The 23869-nt window shown below is 41.4% G+C and overlaps 1 protein-coding gene across 7 annotated transcripts in view; it reads right to left on the bottom strand.

Annotated features, from left to right (window-relative positions):
- Positions 1 to 23869, bottom strand: part of PTPRC (protein tyrosine phosphatase receptor type C) — a 212798-nt gene that overhangs the window by 16105 nt on the left and 172824 nt on the right. For 6 of the 7 annotated variants that reach the window (XM_044301087.1, XM_044301088.1, XM_044301083.1 and 3 more), the window contains 7 exons: positions 14410 to 14444; positions 10565 to 10674; positions 9991 to 10081; positions 9844 to 9920; positions 9556 to 9592; positions 9009 to 9106; positions 5637 to 5762 (listed from right to left, as the gene is read on the bottom strand). In XM_044301087.1, the coding sequence (XP_044157022.1) occupies positions 5637 to 5762; positions 9009 to 9106; positions 9556 to 9592; positions 9844 to 9920; positions 9991 to 10081; positions 10565 to 10674; positions 14410 to 14444 (574 nt within the window). The remainder of the gene's footprint in view (positions 1 to 5636; positions 5763 to 9008; positions 9107 to 9555; positions 9593 to 9843; positions 9921 to 9990; positions 10082 to 10564; positions 10675 to 14409; positions 14445 to 23869) is intronic. The other variant, XM_044301084.1, reaches the window with a different exon arrangement.

The following is a 23869-nucleotide window of genomic DNA, read 5'->3' on the forward strand; positions in this document are numbered from 1 at the left end:
CCCATTGTAGATTTAGATCTAGACGAATATAGTTACAAAACATCTAGCAGAAGTATTAAATGTATGTATGTCATGTACATATTTCAAATGTACACATCAGTTGGGAGTTGGCTTGACATAAGATTGTCAACAGACCTCGTGAAAATCATCAGAATCATGTCAGTTTTTTTTTACTCTCCATGATCATGACTAGAGAAGAGCGAATTGAATAGATCCGAAGTGGAATTCGATCCGAATTTGAGGATAAATTTGATTTGCCTACAAGACGAATTTCCTCGTGCTTCGTGTCAGCGAATCGATTTAACCTGAAATAGTATAAAAAACAAAAAAATTCAAACTTACCTCCTCTATTTGCTCGCGACGGCCGCCAGCCTCCATCTTGCCTGAAGATCTCAGCCAAAATCCTGTGTGGCGCGAGATTACGCTGGCCGGTGTGATAACTAGTGTTGATCACGAATTTCAAATTTTTATCGCGAATATAGGTACTTCGAAAATTTGCGAATATTTCGAATATAGTGATATATATTCGGAATTTCGAATATTAGAGCTTTTTTTTAATCAGCACACATGATCCCTCCCTGCTTCTAGCTTGTGGGCTAATGAGAAGGCTGCAGTATATTTGACTTTAGGAGTAGTGTTTGCGAATTTTCGTAATGTGAATTTTCGTAATGCAAATTTTAATTTCGAATTTTTCAACTTAGAACTATTAGACAAAGAAGATTATAGCACTATATTAGCTAAATTGCTCTATATTCATTTTTTTTCGAATATTCGCTGTATTGCTCTAACTTTGTTTATTAGAATATTCGTAATATTCTAAAACAAGAATATATAGCAATATAGCGAATAGTCGAAAAAAATGAATGTAGAGCAATTTAGCTAATATAGTACTATAATCTTTTTTTTATAGTTGTCATTTTTTTACAATCTGAACTTCAGATGAGAAAAAAATGACAACTATAAAAAAAAAATTATAGCACTATATTAGCTAAATCGCTCTATATTAGTTTTTTTTGAATATTCGTTATATTTTCTTGTTTTAGAATATTTCGAATATTCGAAAAATAAAGTTATAGCAATATAGCGAATATCTGTAAAAAAAAAAACAAATATAGAGCAATTTAGCTAATATAGTGCTATAATCTTCTTTGTCTAATAGTTGTAAGTGAAAAAATTCTCGATAAAAATTTGCATTCCGAAAATTCCCATTACGAGAAATTTGCATATTACGCAATCATTACCTTGCCGATTTTTCGAGTAGAAAATCGTAGCATATAACGAATATTCGAATTTGCGAATATTTAACGAATATTCTACAAAATATTCACAAAATATCGCGAATTCGAATATGACCTCTGCCGCTCATCACTAGTGATGACATCATAAGTTACCACGACGTAATCTCTGGCCGCACAGGATTTTGGCCGAGATCTTCAAGCAAGATAGCGGCGGCTGGCCCGTCCCCAGCAAATAGAAGAGGTAATTTTGATTTATTTATTGTTAATTTTACACGCAGATACCGCGATCATGTATGAATGCGGCATCTGAGGGGTACAATGATAGGGGCGGCGCTATCGCAGCTCCCTGATATTGCACCTGCAACTAAGTAATTTGCCACAAAGCTAATTTTTTTATTTTATTCTGCAAATAAGCCGAATCGACTTATTTAGAAATTCGCTCATCTCTAATCATGACATTATACTAGTATAAGCACACAGCTCTGTGGTACGCACATTACACACACACAGCAGTGCAGTACACATATATACACACACAAGGCTCTGCTGCATGTGCAAGTGCATACAAACACACACACAGCCATGCTGCATACACAGCTGACATAAATACAGTGGATATAAAAAGTCTACACACATCTGTTAAAATGTTTCTGTGATGTCAAAAAATCACGAGACATCAGGAGACAAAGATTAATCATTTCAGAACTTTTTCCACCTTAAATGTGACCTATAAACTGTACAACTCAATTTAAACTGAAATCTTTTAGGTAGAGGGAAGAAAAAATATAAAAATACAATAATATGGTTGCATAAGTGTGCACACCCGTAAACTAATACTTTGTTGAAGCACCTTTGGATTTTATTACATACCCTTTTTGGGTATGAGTCTATCAGCATGGCACATTTTGACTTTGCAAGATTTGCCCACTCTTCTTTGCAAAAACACTCCAAATCTGTCAGATTGCGAGGGCATCTCCTGTGCACAGCCCTCTTCAGATCACTCCACAGATTTTCAATCGGATTCAGGTCTGGGCTCTGGCTGGGCCATTCCAAAACTTTCCTCTTCTTCTGGTGAAGCCATTCCTTTGTTGATTTGGATGTATGCTTTGGGTTGTTGTCATGCTGAAAGCTTTCTAGCAGAAGCCTGAAGGTTTTGTGCCAATATTGACTGGTATTTGGAACTGTTCATAATTCCATGTAGCTTAACTGAGGCCTCAGTTCCAGCTGAAAAAAAACAGCCCCAAAGCATGATGCTGCCACCACCATTCTTCACTGTGGCTATGGTGTTCGTTTGGTGAATGGCGATGTGCAGTGTTGTTTTTAGGCCAAACATATCTTTTGGAATTATGGCCAAAAAGTTCAACCTTGGTTTCATCAGACCATAACACCTTTTCCCACATGCTTTTGGGAGACTTCAGATGTGTTTTTGCAAAATGTAGCCTGGCTTGTATGTTTTTCTTCGTAAGAAAAGGTTTTCGTCTTGCCACTCTACCCCATAGCCCAGACATATGAAGAATACGGGAGATTGTTGTCACATGTACCACACAGCCAGTACTTGCCAGATATTCCTGCAGCTCCTTTAATGTTGCTGTAGGCCTCTTGGTAGCCTCCCAAACCAGTTTTCTTCTCCTCTTTTCATCAATTTTGGAGGGACGTCTAGTTCTTGGCAATGTCACTGTTGTGCCATATTTTCTCCACTTGATGATGACTGTCTTCACTGTGTTCCATGGTATATCTAATGCCTTGGAAATTCTTTTGTACCCTTCTCCTGACTGATACCTTTTAACAATGTGATCCCTCTGATGCTTTGGAAGCTCTCTGTGGACCATGGCTTTTGCTGTGGGATGCGACTAAGAAAATTTCAGGAAAGACCAACTAGAGCAGCTGAACTTTATTTGGGGTTAATCAGAGGCACTTTAAATGATGGCAGGTGTATGCCGACTCCTATTTAACATGATTTTGAATGTGATTTCTTAATTCTGAACACAGCTACATCCCCAGTTATAAGAGGGTGTGCACACTTATGCAACCACATTATTATTATTTTTGTTTTCTTCCTTCCACCTATAAGATTATAGTTTGTTTTTTAAATGAGTGGTACAGTTTATAGGTCACATTAAAGGTGGAAAAACCTGACATTTTAACAGGGGTGTGTAGACTTTTTATATCCACTGTACATGCACAGCTCTGCTGCATACAGACCTTTCTCTCTCACACACATAAACTATTATTTTTACTATTAAATCATATTTCTGTATACTTACAACCACACTAACCATCATCCTGGTCTGGCCCCTCCCACTCATCAAATGTCCTCAAGCTACAGTTCCTCAGAGCTTTCATCTCCTTCACTGCAGCATGGAGACCTTCAGGCGTATTGACTTAGGGGGAAGTTGTAGGCAAGGAAAGGGTTAAATAATTTAAAGAAAAGGGATATAGGTAGTGATTGGTGGAGCAGAGGGTGGGGCAGTGCAGGTTGGCGGGCAGTATTTTAGGGAGTTAGTTAATTGATCGGGAGATAGGTAGTAAGTTCCGGCCGACCCGCCCTTAATTTGTATTGTTTCTACTGGGGAGTGGTGGGTTGTCGTAGCGGTAGGCAGATAGAAGGGGGATTCTGGGAGGCAAAACTATTTGGAAGAGTTGCATGACTCTTTGGGGCGTGCATCTTACGAGGTTTGGTGAGTTGAAAGATGGGGGCTCCTGTTTGGGCTAGAAGGCTTACAGGGGCATGATGTTTGTTTGGTGCCCTTGTTATGAAAATGTTATGATGGTTAATCTGTTAATAAATGGGCCGCTACGGACTTTTACACCAAAATAAGGTCTCTGTGTGTTTGTTAATGGGAAAAGGGGTGAGGTGGTAAATGGCCGTACTAATCTTCCATCCTAGTAAGTCAGTGTGTAGATGCAGACCTCTCTCACTGACTGGACAATGTGCTGTATGAGCGCTCTGCTGCATCATCAAGGAAACAGTCAATCTAATACGGAGCGTGCCCCGGCTGGCACTGCTACTGAATCATTCTCGGCTACGGTGTCCTCACAAAGGTAGACGCTTTAGGGTAAATGCACACGTTCAGGATTTATGTGTGGAGTATCCGCACTGAAATCTGCAGGTGTTCGCAGGGAAATCCATGCAAACAACCCGCATCAATTGGTGCAGATTTGCATACGGATTTGATGTGGATTTGATGTGGATTTTCTGCATAAGGATTTTACTCTCCCCTTTGAAGTGAATGGAGAAACGCATGGCATGCTGCGGATTTAAAAAAATCTGCACCGCAGGTCAAGATCCGCACAGAAAAAATCTGCAATTGTGTACATGAGAATTTAAAATTCCCATAGAATACATTCTGCATGACCTACGGTGTGGATTTTCTGCATGCGAATCTGCATGGAAAATCCACATGCAATTCTGATCGTGTGCATTTAGCCTTAACCTTTTAAAACGCGTTGGTATTTTTGGTCCTAGCGGCTGACCGTATTAGATTCAGCCCTACCTTCAGTCGACTATAGAAACCTCCACTGGTGGATTGGGAAGTGTCCTGTCTGTGGACTCAGTGTGGAAAAGAATGGAGAATCAGATCAGAGCCATTCGACATCCTTGCTTAGGTATCGGACCTGTATCTCTGCTAGATTACTATTCACACATAGCAATACAGTTGCCTTGATACATTGGAGCGTGTTGTGGAAACAAGGTTTCTTTTTGTCTAGCCGGCGGCGGTGGCACTTTATAGAACTAGTGCACACCCTATTTTAATCACTTTTGTAATTTACTTTCTGTTATGAAAATGCTCCATTTGAGGGATGTTCTCATAACTTGACTATAATGGTGCCCCCTGGTGTTTACCCTGTATAGTAATGTGTACATCCACCTATTGAGGCGCTCGCACATGTTCAGTTCCAACCTTCCACTGCCACTAGTTGTATCTATTGTTAGAACTAGCTGTGACAGTTACAGGGAGAAAGCTGCAGCAGAAAGGACACATCCCCTGATAAAGGACATATCCCCTAAATTGGCATTCAGAAATAAATCTAGCAGAGCAATTGGAGCAATGGATCCATGCGATGTACAGGACTGGCTCTAGATTTTCATGTACTCTGATGTCTGATTTTAATTTTTTTAATTAGTCATGGCATAACCCCTTTACAAAAGACAAATGTGAGTGAATACATACAACATAGCTTATTACTGCCAACTGGTACTCATTTGGGGAGATTCTTTTAGAACTGGTGAAAAGGAAAACCGGCTTAGTTTTCCATAGCAACCAATCCGTGCTCTTTAGGAATATTAAAGATGGAATCTGATTGTTTGCTAGGGGCAACTAAGCCAGTTTTCCATCAAACCATATTTGATAAATCTCCTCTATTGTATTTGTAAGTGGAAAAGGTGAAGTAACTCACATTAGTGATGTGCAATTTACGAGTGATGTAATCAGGAAAGAATTTCTCCTCCGTGATCTTTACAGTGATATCTCCAAAATCCTCTGTGCCTTCGTCATTTGATGGCCAGTACTGAGCACATTTGTTCTGAAAAATCATAAGTACAGTATTTTCTATGATGTCTTTCAAATGTATGATATTAATGCATCTCACAAAACTCCTAAACGAGATGCACAACAGAGTTACATACAACATAATGGAGTAGAGAGGAGGAGGCCGAATATGTGAAGACGGGGAAACAAATTATCAGTGGGTTGTAGATGGAATGTCCTTCAGGTGTTCCTGAGATCTGAGTCTTTTCTGACCACTAGATCCCTGTGTATATGATTACAGCCACTAGATCCCTGTGTATATGATTACAGTCACTAGATCCCTGTGTATATGATTACAGCCACTAGATCCCTGTGTATATGATTACAGCCACTAGATCCCTGTGTATATGATTACAGTCACTAGATCCCTGTGTATATGATTACAGCCACTAGATCCCTGTGTATATGAATTCAGTCACTAGATCTCTGTGTAGATCCCTGTGTATATGATTACAGCCACTAGATCCCTGTGTACAGTATATGATTACAGTCAGCAGATCCCAGTGTATATGATTACAGTCACTAGATCCCTGTGTGTATGATTACAGTCACTAGATTCCTGTGTATATAATTACAGTCACTAGATCCTTGTTTATATTATTACAGTCACTAGCTCCATGTATATATCCATGTGTATATTATTACAGCCAGGGCCGGTGCTACCATAAGGCAGACCAAGCGGCTGCCTTAGGGCGCACCCTGGGGGAGGGCGGAAAATGTGACATGGAGGGGAAGAAATGTGACATGGGGAGCTGATGTGACATAGGGGGGTGATTTGACATGGAGGGGGAGAAATGTGACATGGGAGCATGATGGCTTACATGGGGGCATGATGGCTTACATGGGGGCATGGTGGCTTACATGGCGGCATGGTGGCTTACATGGGAGCATGATGGCTTACATGGGGGCATGGTGGCTTACATGGGAGCATGATGGCTTACATGGGGGCATTCTGGCTTACATGGGAGCATGATGGCTTACATGGGAGCATGATGGCTTACATGGGGGCATTCTGGCTTACATGGGAGCATGATGGCTTACATGGGGGCATGGTGGCTTACATGGGAGCATGATGGCTTACATGGGGGCATTCTGGCTTACATGGGAGCATGATGGCTTAAATGGGGGCATGATGGATAGGGGCTGATGTCTGACATAGGGGTCTGATCTGAGGTCTGATTAACATTGGGGGTCTGATTGCTGGTCTGACCTAAGGTGTAATGGAAATTTTTTTTTTTCTTATTAGCCTCCTCTAAAACCTGAGGGCGAAAAATACGGTCCTCAAACCAGCGATTGTCTGAAGCAGAGAGAAGATACCAGGACCACACAGAGGAGAAGCCAGCTGCTGCAGACGGGACCAGGGCCAGATGAGCTGCGAGGGGGAGGGGGGGCGGCGCCAAAATGTAGCTTTGCTTGTGTTGGCAAAAATCTTTGCACCGGCCCTGATTACAGCTGCTAGATCTCTGTGTATATGATTACAGTCACTAGATCCCTGTGTATATGATTACAGTCACTAGATCCCTGTGTATTTTATTACAGTCACTAGATTTCTGTGTATATGATTACAGTCACTAGATCCCTATGTAGATCCCTGTGTATATTATTAGAGCCACTATATCCTGTGCAGATTCCTGTGTATATGATTTCAGTCACTAGATCCCTGTGTATATGATCCCAGTCACTAGATCCCTGTGTATTTTATTACAGTCACTAGATTTCTGTGTATATGATTACAGTCACTAGATCCCTGTGTATATTATTAGAGTCACTAGAGATATAGCTAAAGTTGTCTTAAGCCACTTTAATGTTTCAGATCCGGTTGTGTGCGGTTTTGGGCTGTATGACTTGTGAGCAGAGTTGCCAACTACAAATTTTCTTTTTTCTGGACAACTTCATGGACACAACATTTTTTATGAACACTCGCATTTGGTATAAACTTGAGATGGTGGATATCTTTGGATGTATTAAAATAATATTTATTGATGGTAAAAAAATTGGACACGCTGAGTTCATACAAATAGGCTGAGTACATATAGATAAGCTGAGTACATATAGGTAGGCTGAGTACATATAAGAAATGAAGCTGGGTATAACTGGATATATAGGATGTTGAGTGTAAGCTCAGTACATATATGTGCAGACTTAGTTCATCAATATGCAGGCTTAATGTAATATGTGCAATATGCATGCTGTGTATACAGGTGCAGTGTATAAGCTCAATACATAAAAGTGCTATATGCAAGCTCAGTACATGAAAGGTGCTAAGTGCAAGCTCGGTATAAAAAGTGCTATGTGCGAGCATAGCAACATTTTATACATTTTAACTATTCCAAATGTACTCAGCTTGCACATAGCACTTTTTTCTTGTACCAAGCTCGCACAAAGCACTTTTTATACCGAGCTTGCACTTAGCACCTTTCATGTACTGAGCTTGCATATAGCACTTTTATGTATTGAGCTTATACACTGCACCTGTATACACAGCGTGCATATTGCACATATTACATTAAAGAGGACCTTTCACTACAATAAAAAATCGAAACTAAGCATAACGACATGGAGAGCGGCACCCAGGGATCTCCCTGCACTAGACTCTGCCGGAGTCTCCTTCTCCCAGGCTGGAGTACTGGCCAATCGCAGCGCTCAGCTCATAGCCTGAGAGAAAAAAAACCTCTCATGCTATGATTTGAATATAGCTCAATATACTGATACTCATTATCAGCATTTAGACCCCTTTCAGACGAGCGAGGTTCTCGCTGCAGACTCGCAGCACAGCACCTGTCTTGAACTTCCAGTACTGCCGGGGTCGCAAAGCATTATATTTATTTATGATGCTATGATGTAACCCTTAAAGTTATGGAATGTATTGGATAAAACTGACATAATGCTGTCAGTGTTATCCAATACATTCCAGAACTCTAAAGGTTGCATAGCATCATAAATCTAAATAATGCTATGTGACCCCGGAAGTGCTGGAAGTTCAGGACGGGTGCTGTACTGCAAATCCGCAGCGAGAACCTCGCTCGTCTGAAAGGGGCCTTACTGTGAGCTTTAAAATGATGATAATTAACACTAAAATAATCTAGTCAAGTACCACCAGCCTCCCAAAAATCACGGATACATCTATTTTTTTTTTTTTGCCTATTTTTATGGACTGTGCATCATTTTCCAGATGGTTGGCAACTCTTGCCATCTGACAGGTATTCACTAATCACTAGTTTAATCGCTAGTTTCCACTTACCCGGTTCCCTTCTTCGCAGCGAGTGACCATAACGATGATAGTTGACTTCTGCTCCCAGATCATCCTCCAGAAGTCATTCATAGTTTCCTCTTTGGGGCCTGTGAAATATCCCACAATTAGAGGGGTTTTCCAGGATATTCATATTGATGGCCTATCCTCCGAATAGCTAATCAATATCAGATCGGCGAGGGTCTGACTCACAACACCCCCCATCGATCTGCTGTACAAAGAATCCATGGGGCTCCATGATAGCTTAGGCCTCTTCCTAGACTATTAGACATCACATTCATCGGTCACATGGCCTAGGTGCAACTCAGCCCCATTCAAACATACCAAGCACAGCCACTATCCCATGGATGGTGCTGTTCTTAGTAAGGAAGGAGGAGCATCAGTAAGCGCAGTGGCTTCCTCAAACAGCTGATGATCAGGGGTGCCAGGAGTCCGACCACCGCCGATCTGATATTGATAATGGAAATCACTTTGAAGATAAAGAAAAGCTTATGTGCATAAGCTGAGATAAGAACACCTTTATTGACATGGAGGTTACCTTGGGCAGCAATGTATTTTCTTGGTTCTTTAAATCCCTGCATAAAAATTGAACCAATGAGATAAAACAGTATATTGTTAGTACATGGCAAATGCATTATTTGTAATGTGTTGGTCTATAATAGAAGACATCAGTGTCTGTCATTAATTTACTGCATAGCTCCATATACATCATTGAGTCTAAGTTTAAAATTGATAGCTGAATAGCCAGTGAAGATACATCTTTAAAGTAGATCACACAACGGATAAATTATACTCAAGTTTAATCTGACCAAGCCTTTCTCCTTACATTAATGTAGCTGGCATTAATGTAGTCTGATCCTGGTACTCCATGTATCTCAGATAAGACCACTCTGTTACCATCATCTGTAAAATGAATAAATAACCAGTCAGTTCCATAATGTTATAAGTACAGTGTATAAAAAGCTGTACTTACAAGGTAAAATATCAATGTAGCGGTTTTTAGGTTGGTTGCAGGGTTTTCTGGCTTCTTTGATAGGGAATTTGCTAAAGACACGTGGAATGCTCTGAAAATAAAGCAAAATGGAAACTACAACTTCAGTTTTTTGCTTGCTTTTCTAGGTAAATCTGTATGATCAGTGCAAAACAATAGAGAAAGAGGAACACGATTTAATGCTGCTTCTGGTCAGAGTCAAAACAACATAGGACATAATGATGTGAGGTGGTTAACATAGCTAACCTCACCCACTTTCCCACCCATATTTCAAAACTGGAGTGAGTGGTGTAAAAAATCCAAAAGGTTTCAAAATTTTACCGCACGTAAGCCCATAAAGTTGCAAAAGCCTTATTTTGTAACTTTTTGAAGCCAGAATTCTGGAGTGAAGGCATGATAAATCAGGGCCATCATTTTAAAATATCCGTCCGTATATGAGTATGTAATATGCATTCTTTTCATGCAGGGTACTGCAGAATAAATACTATGCTCTGAAATCTACTGTAAAATATCTGAAATAAATTTCCAGTATATAAAATTATCAATTTTAATGTACCTGGAATTCATCAAGGAATAGTCGTCCCTCATCTGCATTTTTTCTTTTGTATGTTTCAAGCAGTTGTTCCACTGGGATGGGCTCAATGTTCAAAAGCTGTTTCTCATCATCTTCAAAAAACAAAACAAAGGTTAAGGTTTAACATCCACACTGCATTTCAGTTTCAGCTACAGATTTTTTCCATAGTGTGGGAAAGATATTTTGTAAAATCTCATTCTCTTTGCTAGTACTATAATACACTGTGGATTTTCTGCTTACAATTCTGGGGCCAAAAATCTGCAGCATAACTGCCATGTGTGAAGATGCTGTTTCTTAAAAGTAACTCTCAAATAAAAAGAAAAAAGCTGTTTAACTGTGAAGAAGTTTTTTTTTATTTTCAGTTTGTATGCAGCATTCAGTACCACTCTTCATAATGTAAAATGTTTTTTTTTTCTTTACTCTATAAATGGCGCAACCTTAGACTGGCTATCTAGAGCTTCCAGACCTGCACCAGATTTATCACAGTGGATCAGGCTGGATGATAAATGTGTTGCAGGAATAAAAAAAATTACACCTCAATCGTGGCACAAGTCAGTGTCAGAAAAAGATGTAGAAACCAAAGTTGTGCCTATTTGCGCCATTTTTAGAGAGATCCTAGACATACTTTCACGGCCAAAAGATACGGTATTAGGCATTCCTAATGCTAAGCACTTTCTCGCCCACTATTTGTGAGAGTGTGATCCAGAGGGAATGGTGGCTGCCTGAGCAAACACATAGTGTCGCTCAGGTAGATGGCGTCCAGGCACCTGCCAATCAACATCCCACACTACCGTCCAATTCACAAGGACTAAAAATGCCCAGTATCTCAGGTGTAAACTGGAGCCTCTCTGAAGCGCTAACTTAAATAGCTGTGATATACATGCTAGGGTAATTAGAGTCCTATCTAGAAATGCTTGAGAAAAGTAGCTGGTTGCTGGATGCCCTATGCTATAACAGATAGCCCGGATTTGGGACATTTATACCGGAGGTGCAACTGACATATTATAGTGCATGTAGTAATGCACTCTTTTCAGACTCGGCCCTTGTTTGGTCTCACAGCTAGTGTCCCCGTTATTATTTTGTATTTTTTCAATATTCATTTTTGCACCATTTTTCTCATTATGTTCCATATTGTGAGTACTATTTATTACCATCTAGGATCTGATTGTTTGGGTAAGCGCTTCAGAGAGGCTCCAGTTCACACCTAAGATACTGGGCATTTTTAGCCCTTGTGAATTAGGGGGGTTCATTGGCAGGTGCCTGCACCCCATCTACCTGAACGATACTGAGCTCAGGCAGCCACCATTCTCTATGGATCACACTCTCACAAATAGTGGGCGAGAAAGTATATAGAGGTGATGAACCCACTCACCTAGCCCTTGTGAGAGTACTATATAAGACAAGTGCATAGCTGTTTATCTCTGCTGCAATCACACCAAGTGATGCGCTTTTCCTGCCTCTGCAGGATGTTTTAATATAACAAATAATAAATATTTTTTGTTTTCTTTTAGCGTTTCCCCTTGGCAGTGATTCCAGATCCTAGACACACACACACACACATTAATGAATCTGGGCCACAGTTTTTGGACTTCATAGTTTGTTATTTTGGAATGTGACACTGGAAACAACACAAACCTTGCTTCTACAAAGATAGATTTTGATTTCTTCAAACTCATGTAAAGTCCCCAAGTTCTACTTAACACAGCTACCTTACGGGGGTTGTCCAATGCTTTCTGTCTGTTCCAAGGATAGGTCATAACCATCTGATCAGTGGGGATCCAACACCTGGGACCCCTGTTGATCAGCTGTTTGAGAAGGCCCCAGTGCTACAGTGAGTGCCATGGTCTTCTCTCAGCATATCAGAGGCCATCAGTCACGTGGCCTAGGCACAGCTCAGCTCCATTCAGAGGAAAGGTCATCAGTCACAAAGTTATTATCTTATGACAATACTGGAAGGTCAGAATTGTCACTGGAATAGTGTGTGCATCTCCATCCATACCCATATGTAAAGCAACAGTTCTTGTGTGGAAATGAAAGGGTCTTTTTAAATGTTAACCATTTTTTTTCTCTAATGACCCATCTATTAGACAGATCATAAAAGTATTATAAATGGTGCTGGGGGAACCAACATTATGGAGATCACTCAACATCAGATTTCAGTCTAGAGGGCAGTATCCATACAATGTCTGTAAAGGCCCTTTTACAAAGCCCGATTGTCAGGCAGATTATTGGGGACGAATGTTCCTATGAACGGTTGTTCCTAATAATCTGTCTGTGTATAGCGGTTGCTGATCACCCAATTAACAAGCAAAAAGATCATTCATTGGGTGAAATAATCGCTCATAGGGACACCTTAATCACTGTTTGTGGGCTGCAGATCATGCGGAGTAAAAATCCTTTGCTGCCCAGAAATAGAGACTCTCTGTATGAATACAAGCAATCTCGGTAGTGATCGCTCATCTCTAGAGAGTGGAGGTGATCACTGCATGTAAATACACTTCGGTCCTCCACTGACAAGCAGGCATTTGACAGGAAGGAATACATATCTAAACAGAAAAAGCATTGGATAAGTCTCTCAGGCTCAGTGAGACACAGGGCTGCACCACCAATGAGGCCAGGTGAGGCGATCGCCTCAGGCCACACCAGGTAGGGCAAGAGGGGGGCAGCAGAAGGGCCATGGGCAAAGAATGCTTTCATTGTGGCAAAGGGGTTAGGTTAAGAAATTGGCATACAGTTTCAGTTTTCGCAGCAGAAAGGCTAGGTCCACCCCTGCTGCTTCAAAAACAATCTTACTCATATGTATGGAAGGGACCTTTCTTCAACAAAACTGCCACATACGAATTTACCTGTGGCGAAACCAACCTCGCCACGGTGTTTTGGAGGGGGCTGTTTAAAAGCCTCTTGCCTCAGGATTATGGCCCATAGTAACTTTTAAAACCCCTGAACCTATTCAAGTGAATTTCGGATAGGTTTGTCCCCCAAGTTATACTGTTTAAATTGATGTAAGTTATATGTATGGACAATGTAACCTCACAAAGTTGTAACAATTTATAATAAGTGTAACTTGTCAGCTTGGGAGGAATATGCTGGGTGTGGTTCTATTGTCCCATTGTCCCATTGTGTGTTTAAATGGTGATGTCTATCCTGTTGTCTCCACATGTGTATTGGCGATCTCCCCTTTGTCCTGAGAGATAATTGGATTGCCCTCGGTTGTCTCTGGGACAGAGAGGAGGAAACCATGATGCATTGTGGGGATGTGTTGTATCTGTTCTGTGTCGCAGTCTCCCTTCTGGTCCTCTAGGGGGCGGGAACAATTGGTTGCTGTACTTGCATTGTGTGTGTTGTAAGGTATTGATTGGTTGGATTTCAAAACCCTGTGGGCAGTACTATGTATGTTTATTATGAATAAAAGAGGCTGTACTTGAAGTACAGTCAGAGCACTGCTTGACCCTCAAGACGGAGCCTTGTCTCGTTATTGGGGGGATTCCCTGTATGCTGTTAGAGACTGATTGCCAGGAGTGTAAGCTGACTGTACGCTTTTCCTGTTCGTCTGCTGGCAGCTATTCGTGAGGTTCCAGTTTGGAGTGCTATTTTGTATCCAGTTCGGGAGGTTGGTGTTCTGCAGTAGCTGTGCCTGTCTCTCAGAAAGGGGCATATCGCCTAAACGGATTTTAACCCCTTGTCTGCTGAAACGGTCCGTTACATTAACCATACAGGAAGCTTGTCATTCCATTAGTGAAAATTCAGCAAAGGTTTAGGATACTAAAGAACACAACATAATGTTAATGATCCTCCATTAAATAGCTAGAAATTATGAAACCAGTTACCTTGTTCAATTAGAGGTAAGTTATCCATAACCCTGCTGAAATAAACAAGAATATTAGTTAACATAGTCACAGTTCATAATATGTAAATGTATAAAAAGAAAAAAAGTCAGATTACTAGGGGTATTTTACTATTGACATAAATAGGGCAAATTTATGTTATAGAAAATAAGAGAGATATATTTTCCACATACAGTATACAGAATTGAGTGCAGGAATAAATAAATAAAAATATTTTAAAGATTTTTTTTTATTAAAGGTGCATTATACTTACTATGAGCTAAAAGTCATTTTTTCAATTTGTCTTTATTAACCACTTCAGCCCCGCTAGGTGAAACCCCCTTCATGGCCAGAGCACTTTTTACACTTCGGCACTACACTACTTTCACCGTTTATCGCTCGGTCATGCAACTTACCACCCAAATGAATTTTACCTCCTTTTCTTCTCACTAATGGAGCTTTCATTTGGTGGTATTTTATTGCTGCTGACATTTTTACTTTTTTTGTTATTAATCAAAATGTAACGATTTTTTTGCAAAAAAATGACATTTTTCACTTTCAGCTGTAAAATTTTGCAAAAAAAACGACATCCATATATAAATTTTTCGCCAAATTTATTGTTCTACATGTCTTTGATAAAAAAAAAATGTTTGGGCAAAAAAAAAATGGTTTGGGTAAAAGTTATAGCATTTACAAACTATGGTACAAAAATGTGAATTTCCGCTTTTTGAAACAGCTCTGACTTTCTGAGCACCTGTCATGATTCCTGAGGTTCTACAATGCCCAAACAGTAGAAAACCCCCACAAATGACACCCTAAGGTATTCGCTGATGGGCATAGTGAGTTCATAGAACTTTTTATTTTTTGTCACAAGTTAGCGGAAAATGATGATGATTTTTTATTTTTATTTTTTTCTTACAAAGTCTCATATTCCACTAACTTGCGACAAAAAATAAAAAATTCTAGGAACTCACCATGCCCCTCACAGAATACCTTGGGGTGTCTTCTTTCCAAAATGGGGTCACATGTGGGGTAGTTATACTGCCCTGGCAATTTAGGGGCCCAAATGTGTGAGAAGAACTTTGCAATCAAAATGTGTAAAAAATGACCGGTGAAATCCAAAAGGTGCACTTTGGAATATGTGCCCCTTTGCCCACCTTGGCAGCAAAAAAGTGTCACACATCTGGTATCGCCGTACTCAGGAGAAGTTGGGGAATGTGTTTTGGGGTGTCATTTTACATATACCCATGCTGGGTGAGAAAAATATCTTGGTCAAATGCCAACTTTGTATAAAAAAATGGAAAAAGTTGTCTTTTGCCAAGATATTTCTCTCATCCAGCATGGGTATATGTAAAATGACACCCCAAAACACATTCCCCAACTTCTCCTGAGTACGGCGATACCAGATGTGTCACACTTTTTTGCTGCCAAGGTGGGCAAAGGGGCACATATTCCAAAGTGCACCTTTCAGATTTTGCAGGCCATTTTTTACACATTTTGATTGCAAGGTACTTCTCACACATTTGGGCCCCTAAATTGCCAGGGCAGTATAACTACGCCACAAGTGACCCCATTTTAGAAAGAAGACACCCCAAGGTATTCCGTGAGGGGCATGGCGAGTTCCTAGAAATTTATTTTTTTTGTCACAAGTTAGCGGAAAATGATGATTTTTTTTTTTTTCTCTTTTTTCCTTACAAAGTCTCATATTCCACTAACTTGCGACAAAAAATAAAAAATTCTAGGAACTCGCCATGCCCCTCACGGAATACCTTGGGGTGTCTTCTTTCCAAAATGGGGTCACTTGTGGCGTAGTTATACTGCCCTGGCAATTTAGGGGTCCATATGTGTGAGAAGTACTTTGCAATCAAAATCTGTAAAAAATGACCGGTGAAATCCGAAAGGTGCACTTTGGAATATGTGCCCCTTTGCCCACCTTGGCATCAAAAAAGTGTCACACATCTGGTATCGCCGTACTCAGGAGAAGTTGGGGAATGTGTTTTGGGGTGTCATTTTACATATACCCATGCTGGGTGAGATAAATATCTTGGCAAAAGACAACTTTTCCCATTTTTTTTATACAAAGTTGGCATTTGACCAAGATATTTTTCTCACCCAGCATGGGTATATGTAAAATGACACCCCAAAACACATTCCCCAACTTCTCCTGAGTACGGCGATACCAGATGTGTCACACTTTTTTGCTGCCAAGGTGGGCAAAGGGGCACATATTCCAAAGTGCACCTTTCGGATTTTGCAGGGCATTTTTTACAGATTTTGATTGCAAAGTACTTCTCACACATATGGACCCCTAAATTGCCAGGGCAGTATAACTACGCCACAAGTGACCCCATTTTGGAAAGAAGACACCCCAAGGTATTCCGTGAGGGGCATGGCGAGTTCCTAGAATTTTTTATTTTTTGTCGCAAGTTAGTGGAATATGAGACTTTGTAAGGAAAAAAGAGAAAAAAAAAAAAATAATCATTTTCCGCTAACTTGTGACAAAAAAAAAAATTCTAGGAACTCGCCATGCCCCTCACGGAATACCTTGGGGTGTCTTCTTTCCAAAATGGGGTCACTTGTGGCATAGTTATACTGCCCTGGCAATTTAGGGGCCCAAATGTGTGAGAAGTACCTTGCAATCAAAATGTGTAAAAAATGGCCTGTAAAATCTGAAAGGTGCACTTTGGAATATGCGCCCCTTTGCCCACCTTGGCAGCAAAAAAGTGTGACACATCTGGTATCGCCGTACTCAGGAGAAGTTGGGGAATGTGTTTTGGGGTGTCATTTTACATATACCCATGCTGGATGAGAGAAATATCTTGGCAAAAGACAACTTTTCCCATTTTTTTATACAAAGTTGGCATTTGACCAAGATATTTTTCTCACCCAGCATGGGTATATGTAAAATGACACCCCAAAACACATTCCCCAACTTCTCCTGAGTACGGCGATACCAGATGTGTCACACTTTTTTGCAGCCTAGATGCGCAAAGGTGCCCAAATTCCTTTTAGGAGGGCATTTTTAGACATTTGGATCCCAGACTTCTTCTCACACTTTAGGGCCCCTAAAAAGCCAGGGCAGTATAAATACCCCACATGTGACCCCACTTTGGAAAGAAGACACCCCAAGGTATCCAATGAGGGGCTTGGCAAGTTCATAGAATATTTTTTTTTTCGCATAAGTTAGCGGAAATTGATTTTTTTTTGTTTTTTCTCACAAAGTCTCACTTTCCGCTAACTTAGGACAAAAATTTAAATCTTTCATGGACTCAATATGCCCCTCAGCAAATACCTTGGGGTGTCTTCTTTCCAAAATGGGGTCAGTTGTGGGGTGTTTGTACTGCCCTGGCATTTGAGGGTCTCCGCAATCATTACATGTATGGCCAGCATTAGGAGTTTCTGCTATTCTCCTTATATTGAGCATACAGGTAATGAGATTTTTTTTTCCGTTCAGCCTCTGGGCTGAAAGAAAAAAATGAACGGCACAGATTTCTTCATTCGCATCGATCAATGTGGATGAAAAAATCTCTGCCAAAAAAAAAAGATGGAGGGGAAAGGCGTCTGCCAGGACATAGGAGCTCCGCCCTACATCCATACCCACTTAGCTCGTATGCCCTGGCAAACCAGATTTCTCCATTCACATCAATCGATGTGGATGAATAAATCATTGCCGGGTTTTTTTTTTTTTTTTTTTATATATATATATATATATATACACAAAGTGTTTGCCAAAGCATAGGAACGCCGCCTCCTCCTCAGCTCGTATGCCTCGGCAAACATATCTGTTACTGCAGAGGAGAAAATCCCGTCTTGCAGCGCCGCATACACCGACTTGCGTGTAATCTGACAGCAGCGCAATGCTTCTGTCAGAATGCACATCGGTGCTGCAGCTGGTCGATCGGTTGGTCCACCTGGAAGGTAAAAAGACAAAAAAAGAAAAAACCAGCCCGCAACGCAATAATTTTATTAACTTTGCAACAGAACATGTAACTTTAACTTTTTAACTGAACATTAACCTTTTTGCTTACTGGTGTTTTTTTTTTGTTTTTTTTGTTTTTTTACCTTTATAGAACAAACCTCTCCTTCCCCATGGGTCAATGTGCAAAGCGCAAATCGCCCAGAGATGTGGCGAAGTGCGTTATGCACTTTGTCCCATGTGAAAGGAGACGTTTGCAGCAGCAGTGAGTGAATGGGCCCTAATAGCCCTGTGTGCCTATCCTGGTGAGATGATCCCTATGCTAATAGTGTACCTGTGAGTGGTACTTCCGGAAACACTCTCCAAAGCATAGGGCAGGGTGGTCAGGACAGTCAGGACAGAAATAGCGGGTGTCACGCCTTATTCCACTCCTGCTACAGACACGACATCTTTTTCGGGGTGACGGTTGGGTTGAGGTACCAGGAACGACATTGGGGAAATGTCGCTCGTGTAGACGGCTAACTACACTGGTGGATGGGGCCACGGAACCTCCTGGGTACAGGAGGTTCTCGATGATCTCTTCCTGAAATTTGAGGAAGGATCCAGTTCTCCCAGCCTTACTGTAGAGAACAAAACTATTGTACAGAGCCAATTGAATTAAATATACAGACACCTTCTTATACCAGCGTCTGGTTCTGCGGGAAACTAAATACGGAGACAACATCTGGTCATTGAAGTCCACCCCTCCCATGTGGAGGTTATAGTCGTGGACTGAGAGGGGCTTTTCAATGACACAGGTTGCTCGCTCAATTTGTATTGTCGTGTCTGCGTGAATGGAGGAGAGCATGTAAACGTCACGCTTGTCTCTCCATTTCACCGCGAGCAGTTCTTCGTTACACAGTGCGGCCCTCTGCCCCCTTGCAAGACGGGTGGTAACGAGCCGTTGGGGGAAGCCCGCGTGACTAGTTCGCGCGGTACCACAGGCGCCAATCCGTTCTAGAAACAAATGCCTAAAGAGGGCCACACTTGTGTAAAAATTGTCCACATAAAGATGGTACCCCTTGCCGAATAAGGGTGACACCAAGTCCCAAACTGTCTTCCCACTGCTCCCCAGGTAGTCAGGGCAACCGACCGGCTCCAGGGTCTGATCTTTTCCCTCATAGATCCGAAATTTGTGGGTATAGCCTGTGGCCCTTTCACAGAGCTTATACAATTTGACCCCATACCGGGCGCGCTTGCTTGGGATGTATTGCTTGAAGCCAAGGCGCCCGGTAAAATGTATCAGGGACTCGTCTACGCAGATGTTTTGCTCTTCGGTATAAATATCTGCAAATTTCTGGTTGAAATGGTCTATGAGGGGCCGAATTTTGTGGAGCCGGTCAAAAGCAGGGTGGCCCCTGGGACTGGAGGCGGTGTTGTCACTAAAGTGCAGGAAACGCAGGATGGCCTCAAAACGTGCCCTGGACATAGCAGCAGAGAACATGGGCATGTGATGAATCGGGTTCGTGGACCAATATGACCGCAATTCATGCTTTTTTGTCAGGCCCATGTTGAGGAGGAGGCCCAGAAAAGTTTTAATTTCGGAAACTTGGACTGGTTTCCACCGGAAAGGCTGGGCATAAAAGCTTACCGGGTTAGCGGTGATAAATTGTGTGGCATATCTGTTTGTTTCGGCCACAACTATGTCTAAAAGCTCCGCAGTCAAGAACAGCTCAAAAAATCCCAGGGCCGAACCGATCTGAGCTGTCTCAACCCGAACTCCAGACTGGGCAGTGAAAGGGAAAACTACGGGTGCGGCTGAAGTTGGGGACTGCCAATCAGGGTTTGCCAGCACCTCTGGGATTCTAGGGGCTCTACGGGCACGTCTTTGCGGTGGCTGCGACGGGGTCACTACTGCACGTGCCACCGTACCAGCTTCAACTGCCCTTCTGGTGCTCGCTACTTCACCAGGTTGTACGGCAGTGCTGGTACTAGGTCCAGGGAGGGCTGGGCTGCTGGTGTATGCCTCACCACGTAATCCGACAGCACCAGCCCCACTCTGCTGCTCTTGAAGCTGCTCTTGAAGCGGATCCTGCGCAACCTGTGGTCTAGCGACACGGGGCCGGGTACGCCTGGTGGTATCAGGGACCTCAGCCTCCTCGTCCGAACTTTGGGTCAGAGAGCCACTGCTTTCTACAGGTTCGTATTCTGACCCGCTGGATTCATCAGATGAGGGTTCCCACTCCTCATCCGACTGGGTCAGAAGCCTGTAGGCCTCTTCAGAAGAATACCCCCTGTTAGACATGTGGGCAACTAAATTTAGCGGTATTCCCTGAGACTACCCAAGAAAAAAAAAGCAAGCCTGTCTTACAAAGGGGAGGCTAGCGAAGTACCGGAGGCCGCTGCGGTTGATAAAAAATATCAAAACTGATTTTTTTATCGCCGCAGTGCGTGTAAAGTGATTGTGCAATGAACCAAAAAAATTTTTTTTTTGCCACTGCGGTGGGGCGGGTGTGGGTGAACGCACGTGTGGGCGACCGATCGGGCCTGATCGGGCAAACACTGCGTTTTGGGTGGAGGGCGAACTAAAGTGACACTAGTACTATTATAGATCTGACCGTGATCAGTTTTGATCACTTCCAGATACTATAAAAGTACAAATGCTGATTAGCGATACGCTAATCAGCGAATAACGGACTGCGGTGCGGTGGGCTGGGCGCTAACTGATCGCTAACTACCTAACCAAGGGGCCTAAACTATACCTAAAACCTAACGGTCAATACCAGTTAGAAAGAAAAGTGACAGTTTACACTGATCACTTTTTTCCTTTCACTAGTGATTGACAAAGGGGTGATCAAAGGGTTAATTGGGGTTCAGGGGGGTGATCTGGGGCTAAAGTGTGCTGTTTGGTGTACTCACTGTGAAGCCTGCTCCTCTGCTGGATCCAACCGACGAAAAGAACCAGCAGAGGAGCAGGCAGCCATATATCAGATCATATTTACTAATATGATCTGATATCTGGCCTTTGATTGGTTTTTTTAAAAATCGCCAGCCTGCCAGCCGCGATCATTGGCTGACAGGCTGGTGACCCGACCCCCCTCTACGAAATGCCGGCGCGAACTGCGCATGCGCGCGCGCATATTTGCGTCATCTCGCGTCTGCGTTAGGCGGTCCGGAGGCGGTTAAAAATATGGAGCCTTTTTCTCTGTACAGAGCTGAGATGCTCTATTAGTTGGTTCTGAATTTTCTCTCTGCTCCGTCAGACAGCTAGCTGACGGGCTCCTTATCTCTGCTCTCTGACATTATAAACACTCATTATAGCTCAGTTCTTATCTTCCTGATAAGAATGTAGCTTAAATACATGTTTATGACCTCTTAGTAATTTAGAGATAAAGGTTATTAGAAGATGGCACAAAGTGAAAGTAGGAGTCACACAGCTAGAAAAACTGTTAACCCTTTGTGACATAACAGCTTAATATTTTTAATTAAGACCTATTGAAAGAATGATTTTTAGCCCAAAATGAATAAAATGCAATCATAAAAAGAATTGCCCCAAAAGGCGTACATAGCCTTTAAGTATAGTAAAATAATGTAATAAAATATATTTAGAAAAAAAAAAAATACAGTTTGAAGGGAATACATTATCAGAAAATCTTCATGTTAAATATATATTTTTTAGAATTTTTGGTGACTTTTTAAAAAATGTTCATCTCACTATATTAAAAAAAAATATTTTGCATGTAATCCTGCAGTTTTCACACTGGCTGCTACCCCTAGTTGTGTTGAGCGGGAATATTCGAATTGCAAATTTTTATCGCGAATATCGCCACTTCGAGAATTTGCGAATATTTAGACTATAGTGCTATATATTCGTTATAGCGAATATTCAGCCTTTTTTTCCATCTGAACACGATTCCTCTCTGCTTCTTGCTTGTGGGCCAACGAGAAGGAGGCAATGTCAAGTTCACAACAATACTTAGTGCACCAATCAGTTATCTGTAGTCAGACCTGCTAAAATGTGAAGTTGCACGTAGTGTGAAAAAATATTCTAATCACTGCCAATTAGTGCAATTGCAAATATATTGGAGCACTTGACTCTATCTGCATATAAAGCTATTGTAATGTTCTGCCGTGCCAACCATTTAAAAAATGTAGCCAAAGTGACCCACGCCTGTATTTCGCGCTACGAATTTGCATTATGCAATTTTTACACTGCCGATTTATCGCATTCAATAAAATAATCTTGAATTCTTATAATTCGCAAATATATGATGAATATTCTACAAAATATTTGTGAAATATTGCAAATTCGAATATAGCCCCTGCTGCTCATCACTAGCCCCTAGGCCTAAAATATGTTAAGACTTCCTGTCTTTTTAGATTAGCAACATGTCCTATAGACACACTGGATAGAAGGGGAACCCCAGAGTTTTCTAGGCATTCTCTCTGACCTGTGCAGAGGTCAGGAGAGAGTAGTATTCTAAATGGTGAATTCTGTGTTATCTATACAAAGGTGTTGTCACTGTAGTTCTGCCTGTGGTGATAAGAATAATGGCTACTGAAAAGTTACCTGTACAGAACAGGAAATCATGACCCATTATTAGACCTAGTGGCCAGTGTGAAAATTGAATGATTTTATAAAAAAAAATGTAAGTATGGACAGTGGCATGGGAATATTTAAAAAACATCACCAAAAGTTTCAACAATAGATCATTTTTAGATGACACATTCCCTTTAAATGCTAATTTGGGTGTACTGAAACCTATGCATAAAGTTAATGAAAAAAATAAAAATGATGTCCCCAAAGGCCAAAATTACAAGCATAAAAATATGCTGCACCCTGAACACCAAAAGTGACCGTGTCCCGAATTAATTGTTCTATGGTGACAATAGGCACACAACACAGCTATAGATTCCCATATTACCCTATTCTGTGTATAAAGAGGACGTCACCTCTCCTGATATGTCTGTTTAGTAACTATCTGTATTTCCCATTATATAACAATTCTGGAACGTCTTTGAACTCCGCATTGTACCGTTCCTCGTTCATTCCTCCTAGAAATTTATGAATAACTTGACAAGGGGGTGTATCCATTCCAGAAAGAGGTGTAAGACCACACAAAGCACTTACTGGATAATGTCAAACTGCATAGGGACACATCCTAACTGATAACACGCAGGTGTCATTTCTAGGAGGAATTGCAGAAGAACAGTACAATGCAAGGTGATAAGAAAAGATGTTTCAAAATTATGTAGTGGGTTAGAGCAACACATGACTGCTGGATCAGTCTCCATATTGCATTGCAATAATCTTTGATGCATGATTGTTTAGTATCTACAACTGCTATGGAATAACATGAAAAGAGTTCAAAGACTCATAAAGGGGAGGGGAGCAATGATTTAGTGTAGCCCAGGGAGTCTTTCTGACACATAGGGGGATAATTATCAAACTGGTGTAAAATTGAATTGGCTTAGTTGCCCATAGCAACCAATTCGATTCCACTTTTCATTTTCCAAAGGAGTTGTCCAAAATGAAAGGTGGAATCTTATTGGTTGCTATGTGATACT

The sequence above is a fragment of the Bufo gargarizans genome, chromosome 7, assembly GCF_014858855.1.
Source record: "Bufo gargarizans isolate SCDJY-AF-19 chromosome 7, ASM1485885v1, whole genome shotgun sequence".
NCBI lineage: Eukaryota > Metazoa > Chordata > Amphibia > Anura > Bufonidae > Bufo > Bufo gargarizans.